A 20,231-nucleotide genomic window follows, 5' to 3' on the forward strand; every position below is an offset into this window, starting at 1 on the left:
GAACGTTTTTACATCGTCTATTTTTTCCCGTTTGACAGATTTAACATAACGTGCGGGTCCTAGGTCGACTTAGCTATAACTAAAGAATCCCCGCCGCATTGCGGCGGGTCTCAATTCTAGTTTTAATAATTTTGCATATTTAAGTAAAGGTTAATCGATGTGAAGAAAAGTTATATGAGGGGACGGTTTCAGATTTTTTTCAGAAGAGGGGCACAATGTAAGCCGAAGAAACATGTGTGTCATTCTAAATTCTTAGCCATTCTTTCGTGTTAATTATTTTAGGATTAAATTACTGTACACTCTAATTAAGGTTCATACTGTTAATTTGATTCTTATTAAAAAACTTTAATATACGGTACACATTATCTATATAACTATATAAAAAAATGTGATGGATATGAATGTACTTTTACAATGCGTACAAGCTTTGAAGCAACATATACAAAGGAATGCAACACATTTTAGAGGGTAGAATGGCAAAGTGCTCAACATTTTAAGACACTTCAAGGATAAATTAGTAAATTGATCTATAAATATTTTTCACCAATTCCACCTTTACCCTTGTCTTAGTAACCCCCAGGCAATTGGTAATTGAATCGTTTACTTTCATCCACTTTGGCATTTATATGCATTGCAAAGAAAGGGGTCGGAGAGAAGGACAAGGATATGAAGAGAGGGGAGCAGGCCAAGAGTTCTCAGACAGTTTCTTTGATTCAATTTGTGTTGCCTAATTGTTTAATTTTGATCTCGAATTCATCCTCAGGTACGACCAATTTTCATCAGATTACATAGTTTTTCTTCAATTTAGGATTTGCACGATTCAACTGGTTGTGGACATTGTTTAATTCTTTTGAATGAATTTGTATCTTCAAATTAGGGTTTTTACAATTCAATAAATGACAGAGCTTGTTTAATTATGTTGGTCGCCTACAATCCCCAGTCATCTCTGTCATACTACACCCTGCAGTCACAATCCGTCGCGGGTATGTTCTGAACTTGTTGATTTCCGGTGAATTTTTGTTGTTTTCAGTTATAAGGTAAATATTGTTTGCGATTTATTGTTTTCATTTGTTTAGTTTGATATTTAACTTCAAATATATAAAGTTTTGTTTTGTGCTGCCTGAAATTTCTTGCTATAATTTAATCAACTTCTTTGTAGTTTAACCCTAGGATGGTTTCATCTTTTCTTGATTGGAAACATGTTTTACATTTTGCATGTACCGAAGATTATACTTGTTCATTTTTCTCGCTAAAATGTGGAAGTTACAAGGTAAATATGGATTTTTCCCTATATAATATATTAATATGTTTAAGTACTTATTTTCTATAGGGTATGATGATGATATGATGTACAACCGTTTATGAAATTGATGCATCGTGCTCTGCTCTTGTGGATGATGGTATTCGTTTAAAGCATCTTGCGGATAGGATAACTTTTTAAGACTTGTGACCGAGTTTTATAGGTTTATTTGGTATTTAAAACATTTAATAAATGGTCTCATCGGTTTTTTTTTTGTAGTTGCAATATATTGTTGTATGCTTGTATGTCTGAAATTGGAGATATTTTTCTTGACCACAACAAGTTAAAAGAACAGGCTAGTGTAGTTTTGAGATAAACCCTTATTAACTTTTATGATTTCAACCCTTATTAACTTTTATGATTTCATGGGTAAGTCTCTGAATTTTGCTTGTTTTATGAATAAACCTTATAACTCTCTAATCTGTAACTAGAATGCCCTTTTACGAACATAAATCGATTCTTGCATAACATATATTGAGGGGCTATGGATATCCATAAATTCCCACAAATGCTTTTGGAATCAAATTTCATTAAGAGGTGTTGACGACCATAGTCTAGATTAACAGTGATAGTTTCTGATATAAACTTAACACAACGTGTAATTTAATATAGTACAAGTAGCTTCATAATGTATTGCACACTTAATTGGTACACAAACGTTATATGTAGTATTGGTCAATGTTACTTTTGCTTTTAAGTTCCCTAGATAAGTAGTTTTTCAAGAAATCACCAAAACCTATCCTTGTAAACCTTGCCGGTGTCTCAGGAGTAACGAGGCTTAGCGAGGGTCCTATCTCCATACCCAAATTCGGGCTTATAAATGTGGCAATGGATATCCTTTCTTTCTCTGCGTTCACGACTGCCCGATGCTCAATGCTTTTGTATTCTCCATTGGATACAATCTGAAAGTAACCAAGATGTCAATGTCCAGTCGAACATACATCACATATGATAATATTAAACAATGTTAAGTTCAAACCTACTACGTTCAAGAGAAAAAAACATTAAGTTACCTGTATGACGTCACCGATATTAACAATGAAAGCGTTGGGATGTGGTATAACCGGGATCCAAACACCATCTTTTTTTATTTGGAGACCTTCTACTTGATCCACTTGAAGAAGGAAAGTGACCCCGCTACCATCAGCATGAGGAGCAAAGCCTATGATTTGTTCGGGCTGTGGACATGGAGGATAGTAATTCATTCTAATCGTTTGGAGTCCATCGGAGAACAATACTTTCATTTCTTCATCCTCCATCTTCAAAGCTTTTCCCATGAAAACTAGTGTTTTTAAGGCTACCTTCTCAACTTCTTTTGAGTATTCTTCTATGGCTTGTCTGTGTTAGTTAGGCTTTAATACAAATCACATGTTTGGGTGTTGTTCAATGAAAATCATTAATATTGTTCAATCGATGGACTACAAAAGTTTTTTTTTTATTTCATTGAACAATGAAAACGTTTTCTATGTACTTATAGAGAATTGTACCGTATTCTGGTGATATATAACGCATTTTCTTGTTACGCATAAATTTATTTTACAAGTGCAAACCGAATCGAGTTAATTAATTCACATTCACGTCTCAACCTTCCCTCTTTCCATTTTTTTAAACGATTATAGATTTAACTTTTTCATATGCACGCATTTTACATTTCTATAGTTTTTAGTTATTATTTAATTATCATCTATAAATGGAATTTATTTACTACACATTTGCGCACTCAATTGCCTATTTGCTAATTTGCCTATTTGCACACCTATTGGGACCCATCTATACGCCTCGTACATGTCTGTACGCGGCGTATAGCGGCCTTTTACAATTTTCAAGAGAATTTTCTAATTCACATCATATCCTATATACCACGTACAGATCTGTACACCGCATATATATTTATTATTGTTATTAATATTTATTATCAAACATAACTAATAAAAGGATTAAAAAAAGAAATATACGCGACGGACGACACTGTATATGGTGTATATTAATCCTATAATGACCAGAATACCCCTGTAAAGACCCACGTACAGACCCAAAAGAGAGTTAAAATGGAAATTTGCCACTTTATATACGTCGCGTATTCTTTACAAACATTTTTATACAATACTTATCGTTTTAGCAAACTTTATAATAAGTATTTTAAAACAAAAACAAATAAATAAAAAAACATTGTTAAATATTCTATCGTATAGTATAATATAGGTCTCGTATAGGTGTATGGATGTTGTATCATATCATATAATGTACTATAAGTCTCGTATAGGCCTATAGGTGTAGTATAGTATCATATCCTATCCTATCGTATAATGTAGTATAGGTTCTATATAGGCATATATGTGTAGTATCGTATCGTATGAGTCTCTTATAGGCCTATAGATGTGCTATAATATAGTATCGTATCATATCATATGATGTAGTATAAGTCTTGTAAAGGCCCCATATAGGCATCATATAGGCTTATAGGTCTCGTATAGGCTTATGGACGTAGCATCGTATTGTATAGTGTAGTATCGTATCGTGTCAAATCGTATAGTATAGTATGGTATCGTATCATATAGTGTAGTATAATTCATGCATAGGTCCCTTATTGATCTTGTTATAACAACCCTCCTGAAATTTTTTCCGACACCCTAATATATTTTAAAATACCTCAATATGTCTTAAAACATACCCCGTATGCAAAAACCGGGCCCCGAACACATTATATAATTAAAAATAAAATAAAAACAAAATTTTATGGTCTGTCGCAGGGCGCGTAAACACCTTAGGGATCTTACGCGGGCCGCGAGCGATCATCAACGCGGCAATACCCTGGGCTGCCACGTGGCAGCCACTTGTCAAACCTATACCAGGGACTGGGCCAGGCTAGGGCCTACCTAGTCTACTACGCGGGCCACGTAAGCCCCGGTTAAATCTTACGCGGGCTGCGAGGATCTCGAATTCAGGCCCTATATAAAGGAGGCCTCGGCAGTTCATTCGAATTCGCTCACGATCTTTTCTTTCTCTCAAATTTCACACAGTAGGCATAATTCTCGGGTATAATACCCCCTAAATAACGAAGTTTTGCTCCATTGTAAGTATCATAACCCCTGGATACGTATTAGATACGCTGCCCAATTAATCTAGGGTTCCGTAACGGCTGTCGTGGTTCTGCCCGACGTAGTCGTTGGAATGCCGTCTCGGGGAGGGTATTACTAATGTTAAAATGGGTCATTATACTAACGCGTATGCATTTGTGTAATTTATAGATAATCACCAGGAAACCCTTACAGAAAACCTAAGACAACAATGTGAGTAATCCTCCTTTTTACAAACTGTTTTTACAAAAACCTCATATGATTAACATTATATTAAACAGTGATTGAGTATTTGTATTCTACAATTGTCGTCGGTATGTTGGGGTTTTGTATACAAAATTTGTTACTACCTTGCGAGGAGTAACATTTCCACAAGTCGGGTTGACAATACCGTGGGTGGTAATTGAATAGATGGAAACAAATGTAATTGCGCGACCGCCCTCAATACTGTACAATGGTCTTTATTAAACTTGATTAAACTGGGATTCACTCACCAGTATTTCCCACTGAAAAAATGTTTTAAACGCGTTTCAGGTAACAAAATGTGAAAGCCAAATAGAAGCCAGCTGGCTTGGAAAAGGGGCAATAAAGTTACATAAAATAAATAGATGTTTTCATTAAATAAAATAGGGTTATCCCTATGAAAATATGTGTACTTAAAACTTGGGATTATTTCCACGTGTTTAATATAGTAAAAACGTGGTATTTTACTCTGATAAATTATTTCCTAACTACGGCCCTGATGTAAGTTTCCGCTGCCAAAATTGATAAAATACGGATACCACCAAAACTGGCCACGACCGCCCGTTCCCGGGTTTGTTAGGGGACAGGGGTTGCGGCAGAAGGTGGTATCAGAGCTAAGCCACTGATTCATCCACAGAAGTGTTATGCTGACACCAAAATTTATCTAAAGTGTTAGGAAATAAATTACGGAACTACGTGCATAATTGTATGTTATTGTTATGTGTTATTTGACTATTTGTTAGTTTACAGTATGAGCGACCAAGGATCATCCGACGCGTACTGTTAGTTGTCCGGTTCGCCTAGAAGCGAAGGCGCCTCTTCACAGCCTACCCTCTAAGGGTATTATGCTGACAATGAAGAAGGAATATTCATGTTTAAGGCTCAGTCTGAAGAGCCATTCCCTCCTAAAAAGAGAGGATGGTTCAGTAGGGGAGCACATGAACGTAGGAAACGAATGAAAAAGTTACAAGAACAGCGAGCCTTAGCAGCCGCTAAAAGAGAGATAGATGCCCATGCCCTGGACATGATTTATAGGGGTTTAGCCAATTTCCATATCCTAGCAACCACAGCAGCCGACCATAACCCGGAGCAACTGATAGCACCCCAACCACAACCACCATTTCCCAACCAGCCAATGGAGATAGAAAACAACCCTGAAAATCAAGTTGAAATGCATGATTTTAAACCAGAAGAGATACCTAGGGTACCAGCACCCAATCCCTTAGATCCAGACTACGACCCGTGGTGGGACGACAATAGGGACTATGTGCAACGTTACCCCATACCAGAAGGCGTGTCCATGCCGAATCTAGGAGCATACCCAGGTTTGGACCCTCTAGATCCCTACTATGACCGTGATCAATACATTAGCGAGATCTTAGAGAATCCTTACCCGTACCAGGAACCCATGCCCCAGATTCCAAACCCAGTCCCAGAACCTGCACCCCCAATGAGTGCAGAAAACGTGCAAGAACTCAGGACATTTGGTGAGGAAATCTTAGAAAGTAGCGAGAGGATGAGACAGGTTGGAGAGCGACTCGTCTGGAAGTACGACGAGCGTAATATGGATTTCTGGATGAATCCATATCCATGAAGGTGACAGTGGAGATGGTAATAGTAGTAATAATAATAATATAATAATATATAATATGCGTGTATGAAAAAAAAATCATAGCTATGGATGCCTACTAGTAGTATAATCTTTATTTCAGTTGTATTGTAATTTTAATTTCAGTACTGGTTTGTATTAGATGCATATTATATATAAGAAAAGAGTAAGTCGCAATGCTCGACGTTTTTGATCAATATGCGTGTTATGTGAATGGTTGTATCAACTATTATTTTGTGATATTAATGCGTGGTAAATGTTTAAAATTCAGATGGACAACGAAGTGAACCAGGGAAACCAGAACGATAATAACCAGAATGACAATAACCCGATTAATGAGAATCCAAACAACAATAACAATGGAAATCAAGTGGATAATAGTGCCATCCAACACATAGTGGCACAAGGAATTATAGACGCAATGCCATTTATTATCCAAACAGTTAGGGAAACAGATAATAAAAGTAAACATAGCAGTAAGCGATCAACTGAACCGGAACACAACGTAAACAATGGACCTATACTTCAAGCGCCCATTCCCAAAAGAAGAAGAACCATGCCTTATGGTTGTTCTTATAAAGAAGTCTGGTCCTGTAAACCAATAGAATTCTCAGGCAATGAAGGACCCATTGCAACTCTACGCTGGATAGAAAAAGAGTGAGCCTGTCTGAAAAATAAGCAAATGTGCGGAAGAGGATAAGATAATGTTTGCTTCCAATCTATTTATGAACTCAACCTTAGAATGGTGGAACACTATCCTCCAGTCTAGAGGAAGTGACAGGGTTTACAATATGGAATGGGAAGAATTTAAGAACATGGTAGAAAGGAAATTCTGCCCTCCTAATGAAAAGGAACATATAGCGAATAAGTTCCTGAACCTTAGAATGACCGGGGTAGATAGTAAGGGTTATACTATCACATTCTTTGAATATGCTAGAATAGTACCAACCCTTGCATCACCTGAACCAGTATTAATCTCCCGTTACATCTGGGGATTAATCGGGGATATTAGGCATGTAGTCAAGGCAGCTAGACCTCAAACCATAGAAGAAGCCATAGAACTAGCAAATACCTTGACAGATGAGTTAGTGCGTACACAAGAAGAAGACCAGAGAAGGAATCTAGCTTAGAGGCTTACCCAGGAATTCCGTTCTGGAAATTCCAACCGTAGGAATGTAGATTCTACCTCTGCACCCTACTGCAAGGCTTGCAAGAAGAAGCATTCGGGAAAATGCTCCACTTACTGCAATTTCTGTAAGATACAAGGACACAAGGAAGAAGATTGCAGGAGAAAACCTAATAATGGGATGTGCTTCAGCTGCGGAGAAAAAGGTCACATCAAGCCAAATTGTCCGAAACTAGTTCCAGCCATGGGCAACAAGAACACTAAAAATGCTAGAGCATTTGTTCTAACGGCAGATGAAGCTAAGATGATTCCAGACGTGATAGCCGGTACATTTTTAGTTAATGATGTTTTTGCTAAAGTATTATTTGACTCTGGTGCAAACCAAAATTTTATTAATACTTCGTTTTGCAAACTTCTTAATCAATCATTAACTAAACTCCCACAAGAATGTCTAGTAGAAACAGCGAATGGAGAAACCATTAAGATTTCTGAAATCTTGCAGGGAGCAAGAATACAATTTTTAAATCAAAAGTTTATTGAAAACCTCTAGCCAATGAATCTGGCAGGATTTGATGTTGTATTAGGGATGGATTGGTTAATAGCCAATAGAGCCAGTATTTTATGTGATCAAAAGTCAATTCAAGTAAACTCACCAACAGGTGAAAAGATCACAATTAAAGGAGATAAGCCATCCAGATCCACAAAATTCATCTCTGTGATGAAAACAACAAGTTATATAAGAAAAGGGTCATTAGTGTATTTGATTTCTATAAATACTAACACTAAAGGAAAAGAACTGAAAGATATTCCAGTAGTATCTCAGTTTTCAGATGTATTTCCAGAAGAGTTACCAGGACTACCTCCAGACAGGGAAGTCGAATTCAGAATACACCTACTACCAGGGATAGCACCAATTGCCAAAACACCTTACTGTTTGGCACCGCTGAAATGCAGGAGTTGAAGAAACAATTAGACGAATTATTGGAGAAAGGATTCATACAGCCAAGTTCATCGCCATGGGGAGCACCAATACTGTTCGTCAAAAAGAAAGACGGATCGATGTGTATGTGCATTGACTACCGCAATTGAACAAGGTCACGGTTAAGAACCGGTACCCATTACCGAGGATCGACGATCTGTTCCATCAATTGCAAGGAGCTCAATTTTTCTCTAAATCGATTTAAGGTCAGGATATCACCAATTAAAGGTATAGGAAGAGGACATTCCTAAGACCGCATTCAGAACAAGGTACGGCCATTATTAATTTACTGTCATGCCATTTGGTTTAACCAATGCCCCAGCTGCATTTATGGACATGATGAACTGAATATGTAAGCCATATTTGGATAAATTCATAATTGTCTTCATAGATGATATTCTCATTTACTCTAAGAGTAAGGAGGAAAATACAGAGCATTTGCACGCACTTCTAAGTTTACTAAGAAAAGAAAATCTTTATGCTAAGTTTTCAAAGTGCGAGTTTTGGTTAGAACAGGTACAGTTTCTTGGACATTTAGTCGATCATGAAGGAATTCATGTAGATCCCACCAAGATCGAGGCAATTACCAAATGGAAAACCCCTGAGTCACCAACCGAGGTTAGAAGTTTCTTAGGATTGGCCGGTTATTATAGAAGATTTATTCGAGATTTTTCTAGAATAGCCATTCCCTTAACTAAGTTAACCTGTAAATCTGTTAAGTTTGAATGGAGACCAAAACATGAAGAAGCCTTTAGAATTCTTAAACAAAGACTAACCCATGCACCCATACTAGCGTTACCAGAAGGAACTGAAGACTTTATAGTCTATTGTGACGCTCCTAAGTTAGGTTATGGATGTGTATTAATGCAACGCCAAAAGGTTATAGCTTACGCATCTAGACAACTTAAGAATCATGAAGATAATTACTCAACCCATGATCTAGAACTAGGAGCTATAATTTTTGCCCTGAAAATTTCGAGACATTACCTTTACGGTAGTAAGTTTACTATTTTCACTGATCATAAGAGTTTAACGTATGTTTTCGGGCAAAAGGAGTTGAATATGAGACAAAGACGCTGGATGGAGATACTTAGTGATTATGATTGTAATATCCAGTATCATGCAGGAAAGGCAAATGTAGTGGCAGATGCTTTAAGTCGAAAGTATCATGAAAAGACAAAAAGGGTACGTTCTCTTAAATTAAATCTGCAAGTAGATCTAAATGAACAGATTAGAAAAGCACAAGAATCAGTAATCAAGGATGATACTGAAAAATTAAAAGGAATGATCAAGGAATTAGAACAAGGAAAAGATGGAATTTGGAGATTCCATAAGAGAAGAATGTGGATACCCAAATTAGGAAACCTACACCACCGTATATTAGAAGAAGCCCATAAGTCTAAATATATGATGCATCCTGGAAGTGATAAGATGTATCAGGATTTAAGAAAGAATTTTTGGTGGATAGGAATGAAAAAGGATATAGCTACTTATGTTTCTAAGTGTTTAACCTGTTCACAAGTCAAAGCTGAACACCAGAAACCCTTAGGTTTGTTACAGCAGTTAGAAATGCCAGTTTGGAAATGGGAATTAATAACAATGGATTTTGTTACCAAATTACCCAAAACAAGAAAATGTAATGATACAATCTGGATGATTGTAGACAGGCTAACTAAGTCAGCCCATTTCCTACCAATGAAGGAAACTTTCAGTATGGAACAATTAGCTAAGTTATATGTAAATGAAATAGTTTCATTAAATGGAATTCCTTTATCAATTGTTTCTGATAGGGATAGCCGTTTTACCTCTCATTTTTGGGCAAGCTTCCAAAAAGCAATGGGAACCAAGTTAAATCTAAGCACAGCTTACCATCCTCAAACGGACGGTCAAAGCGAAAGGACAATTCAGACAATGGAAGACATGCTTAGAGCTTGTGTAATTGATTTTGGAGGTAATTGGGACGATCACTTACCCTTAATAGAATTTTCTTATAATAACAGTTATCACACAAGTATCAACGCTGCACCCTTCGAAGCACTTTATATGGACGAAAATGCCGAACCCCAGTCTGTTGGGCAAAAATTGGGGAAAAGCAATTATCCGGACCAGAAATAGTGCAAGAAACAACTGACAAGATCATTCAAGTCAAGGAACGACTGAAAGCAGCACGTGCTCAACAAAAGAGCTATGCATATAACAGACGCAAGCAGCTAGAGTTTCAGGTAGGAGACAAAGTACTATTGAAAGTCTCTCATTGGAAAGGAGTAGTCAGATTCATCAAAAAGGGAAAGCTAAGTCCCAGGTATTTTAGACCTTTTGAGATTATTAGAAGAATAGGACCTGTAGCCTATCAGCTACAACTGCCAGAGGAAATGGCAGGGATACATAATGTATTTCATGTATCTAATCTCAAGAAATGCTTAACTGATGAATCGCTGGTAATACCTCTTAAGGATATAGAGGTAAATGAACAGTTAAAATTTGTAAAAAAACCTCTACAAATTGAAGACAGGAAAGTTAAGAACCTCAAGCACAAGAGATTAGTTCTGGTCAAAATGAAATGGGACTCCAAAAGAGGACCAGAATACACATGGGAGCTTGAATTGGAAATGCAAAGGAAATACCCGCACTTGTTCAAGTAGATCTTGAGGATGAGCTCTAAAACAAGGTGGGGAGGATATAACAACCCTCCTGAAATTTTTTCCGACACCCTAATATATTTTAAAATACCTCAATATGTCTTAAAACATACCCCGTATGTAAAAACCGGGCCCCGAATACATTATATAATTAAAAATAAAATAAAAACAAAATTTTATGGTCTGTCGCGGGGCGCGTAAACCCCTTAGGGATCTTACGCGGGCCGCGAGCGATCATCAACGCGGCAAGACCCTGGGCTGCCACGTGGCAGCCACTCATCAAACCTATACCGGTGACTGGGCCAGGCTAGGGCCTACCCAGTCTACTACGCGGGCCGCGTAAGCCCCGGTTAAATCCTACGCGGGCTGCGAGGATCTCGAATTCAGGCCCTATATAAAGGAGGCCTCGGCAGTTCATTCGAATTCGCTCACGATCTTTTCTTTCTCTCAAATTTCACACAGTAGGCATAATTCTTGGGTATAATACACCCCTAAATAACGAAGTTCTGCTCTGTTGTAAGTATCATAACCCCTGGATATGTATTAGATACGCTGCCCGATGTAGTCGTTGGAATGCCGTCTCGGGGAGGGTATTACTAATGTTAAAATGGGTTATTATACTAACGCGTGTGCATTTGTGTAATTTATAGATAATCACCATGAAACCATTATAGAAAACCTAAGGCAATAATGTGAGTAATCCTCCTTTTTGCAAACTGTTTTTACAAAATCTCAGATGATTAACATTATATTAAACAGTGATTGAGTATTTGTATTCTACAATTATCGTCGGTATGTTGGGGTTTTGTATACAAAATTTGTTACTACCTTGCGAGGAGTAACATTTCCACAAGTCGGGTTGACAGTACCGTGGGTGGTAATTGAATAGATGGAAAAAAATGTAATTGCGCGACCGCCCTCAATACTGTACAATGGTCTTTATTAAACTTGATTAAACTGGGATTCACTCACCAGTATTTCCCACTGAAAAAATGTTTTAAACGCGTTTCAGGTAACAAAATGTGAAAGCCAAATAGAAGCCAGCTGGACAGCACTGAAGGCTTGGAAAAGTGGCAATAAAGTTACCTAAAATAAATAGATGTTTTCATTAAATGAAATAGGGTTATCCCTATGAAAATGTGTGTACTTAAAACTTGGGATTATTTCCACGTGTTTAATATAGTAAAAGCGTGGTATTTTACTCTGATAAATTATTTCCTAACTACGGTCCTGATGTAAATTTTCGCTGCTAAAATAGATAAAATACGGATACCACCAAAACTGGCCACGGCCGCCCGTTCCCGGGTTTGTTAGGGGACAGGGGTTGCGACACTTGTATAGGCTTATACGGGACTAAACTACACCTAAAGTCCTAATGGTACCTATACTACACCTATAGGCGTATACGAGTGTTGTATCGTATCCTATAGTATCGCATATAGTATCATATTGTATCATATAGTGTAGTATAAGTCTCATATAGGTCCCCTATAGGTCTTGTATAGGCCTATACAGGACCTAAACCGCACCTATAGTCCTATAGAGACCGATACTACACCTATAGCCTATACGTGACCCATACTACACCTATAGGCCTATATGAGACCTATACGATAATATACGATACCATACTATACGATACAATACTACATTATACAATATTATAAGATAAGACAAGATATTATACTATACTACACATATAGGTCTATACGAGACTTATATTACACTATATGATATGATACTACATTCATAGGCCCATACGAGACCTATATTATACTATACTTAACAATGATTTTTATTTATTTAAAAAAAAAACGTTCTTATTATAAAACTTTGCTAAAACGATAAACATTGTATAAAATGACCATTTTACCCCTGGTTTGGGTTACGTATACGCCACGTATAGGGCTATACGCGACGTATATAAGGTTTTTTTTACAATCATTTTTATACAATATATATCGTTTTAGCAAAGTTTTTTTATAAGTACTTTAAAAAAATAAATAAAAAGCATAGTTAACTATCGTATCGTATAATATAATATAGGTCTTGTATAGGCCGATGGATGCAATATCATATCGTATAGTATCATATCATATCGTGAAGGTCGATAAGCCTATACGGGATCAAAACTACTGCTATAGTCCTATACGGGACCTATATTACACCGATAGGCCTATACGGGTGTTGTATCGTATCCTATAGTATCATATGGTATGGTATGGTATGGTATGGTATGGTATGGTATGGTATGGTATTGTGTAGTATAAGTCTTGTATAGGTCTCCTATAGGTCTTGTATAGGCCTATACGAGACCAAAACTACACATATAGTTACGGGACTTATACTACACCTATAGGCCTATAAGGGTGTTGTATCGTATCCTATAGTATCGTATCGTACAGTATGGTATGGTGTTGTGTAGTATAAGTCTTGTATAAGTCTCCTATAGGTCTTGTATAGGCCTATACGAGACCAAAACTACACATATAGTTACGGGACTTATACTGCACCTATAGGCCTATACGGGTGTTGCATCGTATCCTATAGTATCATATGGTTTTGCATCGTATCATATAGTATCATATCGTATAATGTAGTATAAGTCTCGTATAGGTCTTGTATAAGCCTATAGGCCTATACGGGACCAAAACTACACCTATAGTCCTATACGAGAAAAATACTACACTTATAGGCCTATACGGGTGTTGTATAGTATAGTATTGTATTGTATTGTATAGTGTAGTAGAAGTCTCGTATAGGTCCCCTATAGGTCACGTATATGCCTATAGGCCTATACGTGACCTAAGCTACACCTATAGTCCTATACGGGACCTATACTACACGTATTGGCATATACGGGTGTCGTATCCTATCCTATAGTCCTATACAATGCCTATACGGGACCTATACTATACGATACTACACCTATATGCCTATATGAGACCTATACGAGGTCTATACTAAACTATACGATACGATATAACACTTATAGGCCTATATGAGGTTATACTACACCTATACGATACGATAGGTGTAATAACGTATAAAAATGATTCATGTTGTATAAAAATGTTTGTAAAAAATACTTATTTTTTATTTATTTAAAATAGAAAAGTTATTTTTTATAAAACTTTGCTAAAACGATTAATACTTTATAAAATGTTTGTAAAAAAAACTCTTATATACGCACCATATAGGCCTATACGCGGCGTATAGGAACAACCAGACTAGAGTTGACACAAGTTGGACACTGATTTTGATGCAACCCTATACGTCGCGTACGAACCTGTACGCGGCGTACGTAAACTCTAAAGTGTGCAAATATGCAGCTTGGGTGTGCCAATAGTTTGAGCCTAAAACAAAATGTTTGTCACCGACTAAAACATCCCTAAACTTTCAACATAGGACGATAACACCCCAAACTTTCATAGTAGGATCAAAATACCCCCAAACTTTCACAACTACTGCCTGTTCTCTAAGTTACACAACTTTTGATAACTGACAACTTTGACCCTCCAAAATTTTCTACTTAATAACTTGACACTTCATTTTGTTTAAATTACCTTAACGACTTTACACCGCAACGTGCGACACATTATATTATACTTTTGTTTTATCTATGCCTAACCACGTTAATGCCGAAATTACTTTTACGACTGTACACCGCAACTACCAAGACATACTCTTTTTTATCTATGTCTAAGATGTTAATGCCATGAACGTAACATGTGTAACAAGGTAGAAAACGCGTAATGTCGTGTGCGGGCACCACATGTTAATGTCATCATCGCACATTGTAACCACAATTCTTATATAAGTTAAATTAAGTTAGATCAGATGCGTCAAAGAACATGTTTTCATATGGTTAACGTATCACATACTGTGTGCCAGGTATAAATAACTAAGGCGTCATCGCCGCAACGCACGACTTATGAAAACAATCTAGTTATTTGTAAATATACCTTATATCTATATCATAGGCTTGGAATGAGATGTGGCAAATATTAAACAAAAAACTAGGTGTGGCTTGATGGTGTGCGCTCATTTAACAAAATATATATATTTTTAGAGTATATTACAAGTTTTGTCCTTTAAGTTTACACCAAATTACAGACGTTGTCCTTTAGTGCAAAAGTTTGCAAGTTTTGTTCTTTATGTTTCAAAATCTTGCACGTTTTAACCTTTAGGCAAACTCAGTTAGTTTTTTTAGTTAATTATGGTCACGTGCCATGTACATGAGAGTATTCTTGTCATTTTACCTCCCTATGGACTATTGAGTAAATAACTTAATATTCCAGGGACTATTGTGTAAGAAATAAAAAAAAAATATAAATATTAAAAAACCTGAAATCTATCTCTCTCTCTCTCCCTTTCTCTTCTCTCTTTCTCATTCTCCTCTCCCTCCTCTCTCTCTCTCTCTCTCTTCACCCATTACCACCACTTTCCACCACCACCACCACCACCACCACCTCCCACCTCCCACCACCAACACCCACCACCGTAACCTCCTACCACTACCCTTCAGCCGCCACCACAACTTCCCTCCACCAACCTTCAGTCGCCACATCCCATCGCCCACCACCACCACCAACACCCAACTACCACCGTCACCATTAGATAATTCAAGCACCATTCATCACCTCCAAACCACCATTCAAATTCGATCAAATTCGAGATTTCCAAGGCTCTATGTGCACTCGGACTTCGTCGGAAAACTTGAACTCCGTCCAAGCAACGAACAACCTGTTTCCATCATAATACGGTACAATTATATGCACATTTTTGTTGGTTTCCATCGGTAGAAACCTATTTTAGTTTACAGTATCATTTGCGGGTTCAATTGGATGGGATTAGGATTAGGATCTAGGGTTCATAAGTTATGTTTGCGAATTAGGTTTGATCTGGGCGTTATGTTGAATAGAAATCCTATTTTGTTTACAACAACGAACAGAATGCAGCCTAATGTTAATGGGATTATGGGATTTCTATTCAACATAATATTCATATTCACCTTGATGGGAATTAGGTTCGATTCACTACATGATTCTGAATACATGGTTGTTGTCACTGACAAAGATGGTCACTAGGTGGGTATTGTGGAGGTGGGTACGGTGGTGATGGTTGGTGCAGTAGGGTTGGGGTGGTCGGTAGGTGGGGGTGGAGGCAGTGAAGGCTGAGGTGGGGTGGGGTGGGTGGCGGCGGTGAAGGTTGTGGGGTGGTGGTGGGTTGAGAGAGATTAGAGAGAGATTGGGTTTTGGTGGTGGGTTCAGATTACAACAAAGAAAGAGAAAGAGTTTAGAATTTTTTTATTTTATTTTTCAGTTTTGTAAATACAGTCCCTCAATAATAAGTGGTTACAAAATAACCCCTGGAAAAGTGAAATGACAAGTATGTACTCATGTGCAAGGCACATGACCATACTTAACCAAAAAATCTGACTGAGTTAGGCTCAAACGACAAACCGTGCAAGATTTTGAAGCATAAAGTACAAAACTCGTCAACTTTCGCGCTAAAGTACAACGCCTGCAATTTGTTGTAAAGATAAACGACAAAACTTGTAATTTACTCTATTTTTTATGTTTCTAAGTTCATTTGTTGTTTTACTAAATAACTTTTGAAATGCTAAAATTTAGTGTTTCTTTAACGCTCATTTGTGCAACATTGTAATTACCATCGCGTCGTGCTTATTTTTAAACCGCCGCAACGCCCGGATGTTTATCACTAGTTCTAAACAAAGAAAGTATAGGAGATGTAACACCACATATAGAAGTCGAGAGATATGGATATAGATATTCACACACAGACATATATGGGTGTGGGGGCCTAACCTGAATGGGTGAGATAGCTTAGGTAACAAGTGTGGCTTTCGAAGATGAGAAGGAAGTGTGACGATGCCAAACATGTCAGACCAGTCTAGCTTTTGCTCCTCTGAAACAACAAAAGCTTGTCCAAATCCTTCAAGATCTCCCGGCTTTTGTCCATACTTTTGTTTCTCCTCTAACGGCAAATTAAAGAATTCCTGTGTTTCTTCCTTTAGTTTCTCCAGCAATGAACAACTCACCCCGTGATTTATCAACTGTTGCGTTCAATTACTAATTAAAATTTCTAGAGAATCATGTTTAAGTTAGTATATGCGAACCATACCATACCATACACGTACCTGAAAGAAGCCCCACTCTCTACAAGCGAGGTGTAGTTTTTCGACTTCCAAGTGAACATAATCTTGAGATGATAAGCGCTCCATATCAATGACTGGTACTTGAGGCCTTGAAGACGGCAGGGATGATATGATCGGAGAGTCTTGATTGGGGCGAATATACCGTGATGGAACCCTCGTAAGCGGTTCCTTAGCTAGTTCTTGTACATTTGGAACCGGGAGTGAAACTCCATGAAGTGCTCCCTTTTGCTCCATGATCCCTTCCTTATCTGTTTCCTTTATTTTTCTTTCATTTTACATATGTGGTGTATTCATTTTATATCAACGTTGTTGTTGGAGGGCTTATAAAAAGGGTTATGATATTTGTACTTTCGATATGGCCAGTGATCATATTTTGTTAATATCGAAAGAATTATGATCTTATTGAAACTCTGCCGTCCCAATAGAGTTCATAAATAAAATGTCACCCTCATGCGTTCTTGGACAGACTTCTGCAACATGGGATGCGTCCGTTTATAACCTTGAAGAGTCCATGATTGAGGAGCTTACACGTGTCCGACAAAGCTGATGAGTCGACGGCCGACTCTTCCCATATACTTGGCAGACTCCTCCCATTGGCTTGGCAGACTCCTCCCATATACTTGGCAGACTCCTCCTATTGGCTCGGTTGACTCTTCCCAACGGCTTGGCGGACTCCTCATATTTTGGCTGACTTTCCCATTACTCGACTGACTCCACACATTTCTTTTTAATTCTATCAAATATTTATATTTATTTAATATAACATTTTAACATAAAACATTACAACATAACTTAAAAATTAGAAATATAACATAAAACATTATAACATAACTTAATAAAATATTACAACCTAGAAACGTGACAACATGTTATTAAAAAAAAGAAGACACTTAAATATATTTTTTCAAAATTTCAAACACCGAAAGGTGTTCAAAGTCCTCCCCGTAAAGCATAGCGTAGTCGAGCAGGGCCTCTTGAACACCTTTCGGTGTTTGAAATTTTGTAAAATTATATTTAAGTGTTTTCTTTTTTTATCAACATGCTATGTCACGTGTTTAGGTTGTTGATATGCTTAAAAGATAACATATAAATTATATCAAATACGGCATAAAATCAACCCTTTTTCAATACTAATGTTGGAAAAAGCTCGTTTCTTTGTTCCTTTTTAATAAACAGGGTTAAAAGAGCTTAAATGAACAAAAAAAAGCAAAAAGATAGCAAAAACCAACATAAATGAAGAAGGATTGACGCAACTTGCCGAACCCCCATCCACATCTAAACCCCAGAAATAACAAAAACAGAAGCTCTGGCACTGGGCCGTGCTCATCTAGCACGTGCTGTGCCCGGTGAGAATTCACTGCAGCAGAAAGAGACAACAACAAAAGACAAATTCCAAGCTCAACACGAGGCCGTGCTAAAGCAACATGGGGCGTGGTCAACTCTTGGATTTCCAGAATCTGAAGAAGTACAACAAGTACATTGGCCACGGGCCGTGCCATTGACATACGGGGCCGTGTTAGTACAAATCTGACACTGCAGTTAATGTAGAAGAGAGAGACTGATGGCCATGAGGCCGTGCCAGGCGGGCACGGGCCGTGGTGGACGTTCTGTTTTCAGCTATAAATAGGGATGCTTGGTTTCACTTCTACTCATCCCTTGTCAAACCACTTCTCTCTCACTTGCCACCACTCCACCACCACTACAACACCATCATCCACCACCATCATTCACCACCATCATCCATTTTCCATCTTTTAGAGTGTGTGTGTAGTCTCAGGATCCAAGATTGATAGTAAGAGTCTTTGTCAAAAAAAGGCCATGCTTGGCTAAACTCTTGCATCACTTAGTGAAGACATATCTTTTATGTATTTTCTTTTATGATTTCCAATCTTTGGCAATTTTTTAACTGGGTATGTATTAATGACTTTAATAATTAGTTTTTTTATATTGAAAGCGAATCTACTTAACCATTCTTCATATGTCGTTTATTCACATATTCGTGTCTTTACGGTCTATATAAAGCACGTTAACTACTTGGAAGGGGGTTAGAAGGGTGGTTGGGTAATTATATGTCTCGTTCAGTGTATAGATTCTGCGAGAACCTGGTTCAAGTTTAGTATTACTCCATGGATTGGTCGGGAATGACTAGCCCGACTGAGAATAAGAAACCGCTTGAACCCCTTATTCATAAACTACTATTAAAACTTTAAACCAACCCCGCGAGAACTGTATTCCTGCCGACTCAGACCAACGGGTTGAGAGTGCCCGTTGCCTGGAAGGGGGCCCATGATGTGGGGTAAAATACACGTATTTGTCTCGTGTAAATTGTATAATTTTTATTTGTTTTTATTTAGTTTTAGTATTATATTATATTATTTTGTGTTTTGTCAGGCCCTGGTGCAAATGAAGCGAAAAAGAGTAATAAAGAAATATCCAAATAGTTGAATAGAGTAGACCGTCAGGGACCGAATTAAAATTACAGCTATTTTCTGTGAGTAGGCCGAACCCGCTATCTCTATCTTATCTAACAAAGGCTGCGATATTATTAGAGTACCATTTATTACGAAATATTAGAGGCTGCGATATTAATTTTGAAGTGGACTACTGATGCCACATGGGCCAAATGATTATGGATGAAATTCAATGGACCAAATGGAAGGCATGATGTCCAACAAATTTACCTGAAGTGGGATATTGGGTTTTTTTTGAATGTTGATAAGTATATAAAACATTATCAAAACCTAATGGAATCTTGGAAGTAAATTAGTTTTTGAGTCTTTATGTTTTAGTGGTTTTAACCATTTAAGTTTAAAATCAAAAAGTTTAACGCCCTGAGTCCTTAGCCATTTATTTTATAATGTTTTGTCCTTGTTCATTTTGTAACGATTTGAGTCCAAAAAATTGGACTCAAAAGGTTAAAATTTGGACTCAAAAGGACTCAAATGGTTAAAGAAAATGTTTATACCCAGGTCGTTAAACTTTTTGCTTTTGGACTCAACTAGTTAAAACTACTAAAACACAGAGACTCAAAAAGTAATTTGCCCTATTTTTAATCATGGTAGTAAAATAAGGTCTCC

At 37.4% G+C, this 20,231-nt stretch overlaps 1 protein-coding gene and 1 long non-coding RNA gene across 3 annotated transcripts; one reads left to right on the top strand and one right to left on the bottom strand.

Annotated features, from left to right (window-relative positions):
• Nucleotides 1-368: 368 nt before the first annotated feature.
• Nucleotides 369-1,642, top strand: LOC110867874. Of its 2 annotated transcripts, XR_004863217.1 has the most exons (4): nt 369-763; nt 878-983; nt 1,227-1,270; nt 1,331-1,642. It is a non-coding gene; the product is annotated as an uncharacterized LOC110867874 (long non-coding RNA). The 2 variants fall into 2 exon arrangements; XR_004863218.1 differs by lacking the exon at nt 1,227-1,270.
• A 213-nt stretch (nt 1,643-1,855) lies between these two features.
• LOC110867873 (protein SRG1) lies at nt 1,856-17,537 on the bottom strand. The gene is made up of 4 exons (XM_022116927.2): nt 17,137-17,537; nt 16,805-17,052; nt 2,314-2,638; nt 1,856-2,202 (listed from the first exon to the last, which is right to left on the bottom strand). Exons 1-4 carry the CDS (start codon nt 17,386-17,388, stop codon nt 1,960-1,962), a joined length of 1,068 nt encoding a protein of 355 aa, XP_021972619.1. The 5' UTR covers nt 17,389-17,537; the 3' UTR covers nt 1,856-1,959.
• Nucleotides 17,538-20,231: the final 2,694 nt, after the last annotated feature.

This window comes from Helianthus annuus, chromosome 7, assembly GCF_002127325.2.
Source record: "Helianthus annuus cultivar XRQ/B chromosome 7, HanXRQr2.0-SUNRISE, whole genome shotgun sequence".
Taxonomy (NCBI): Eukaryota; Viridiplantae; Streptophyta; class Magnoliopsida; order Asterales; family Asteraceae; genus Helianthus; species Helianthus annuus.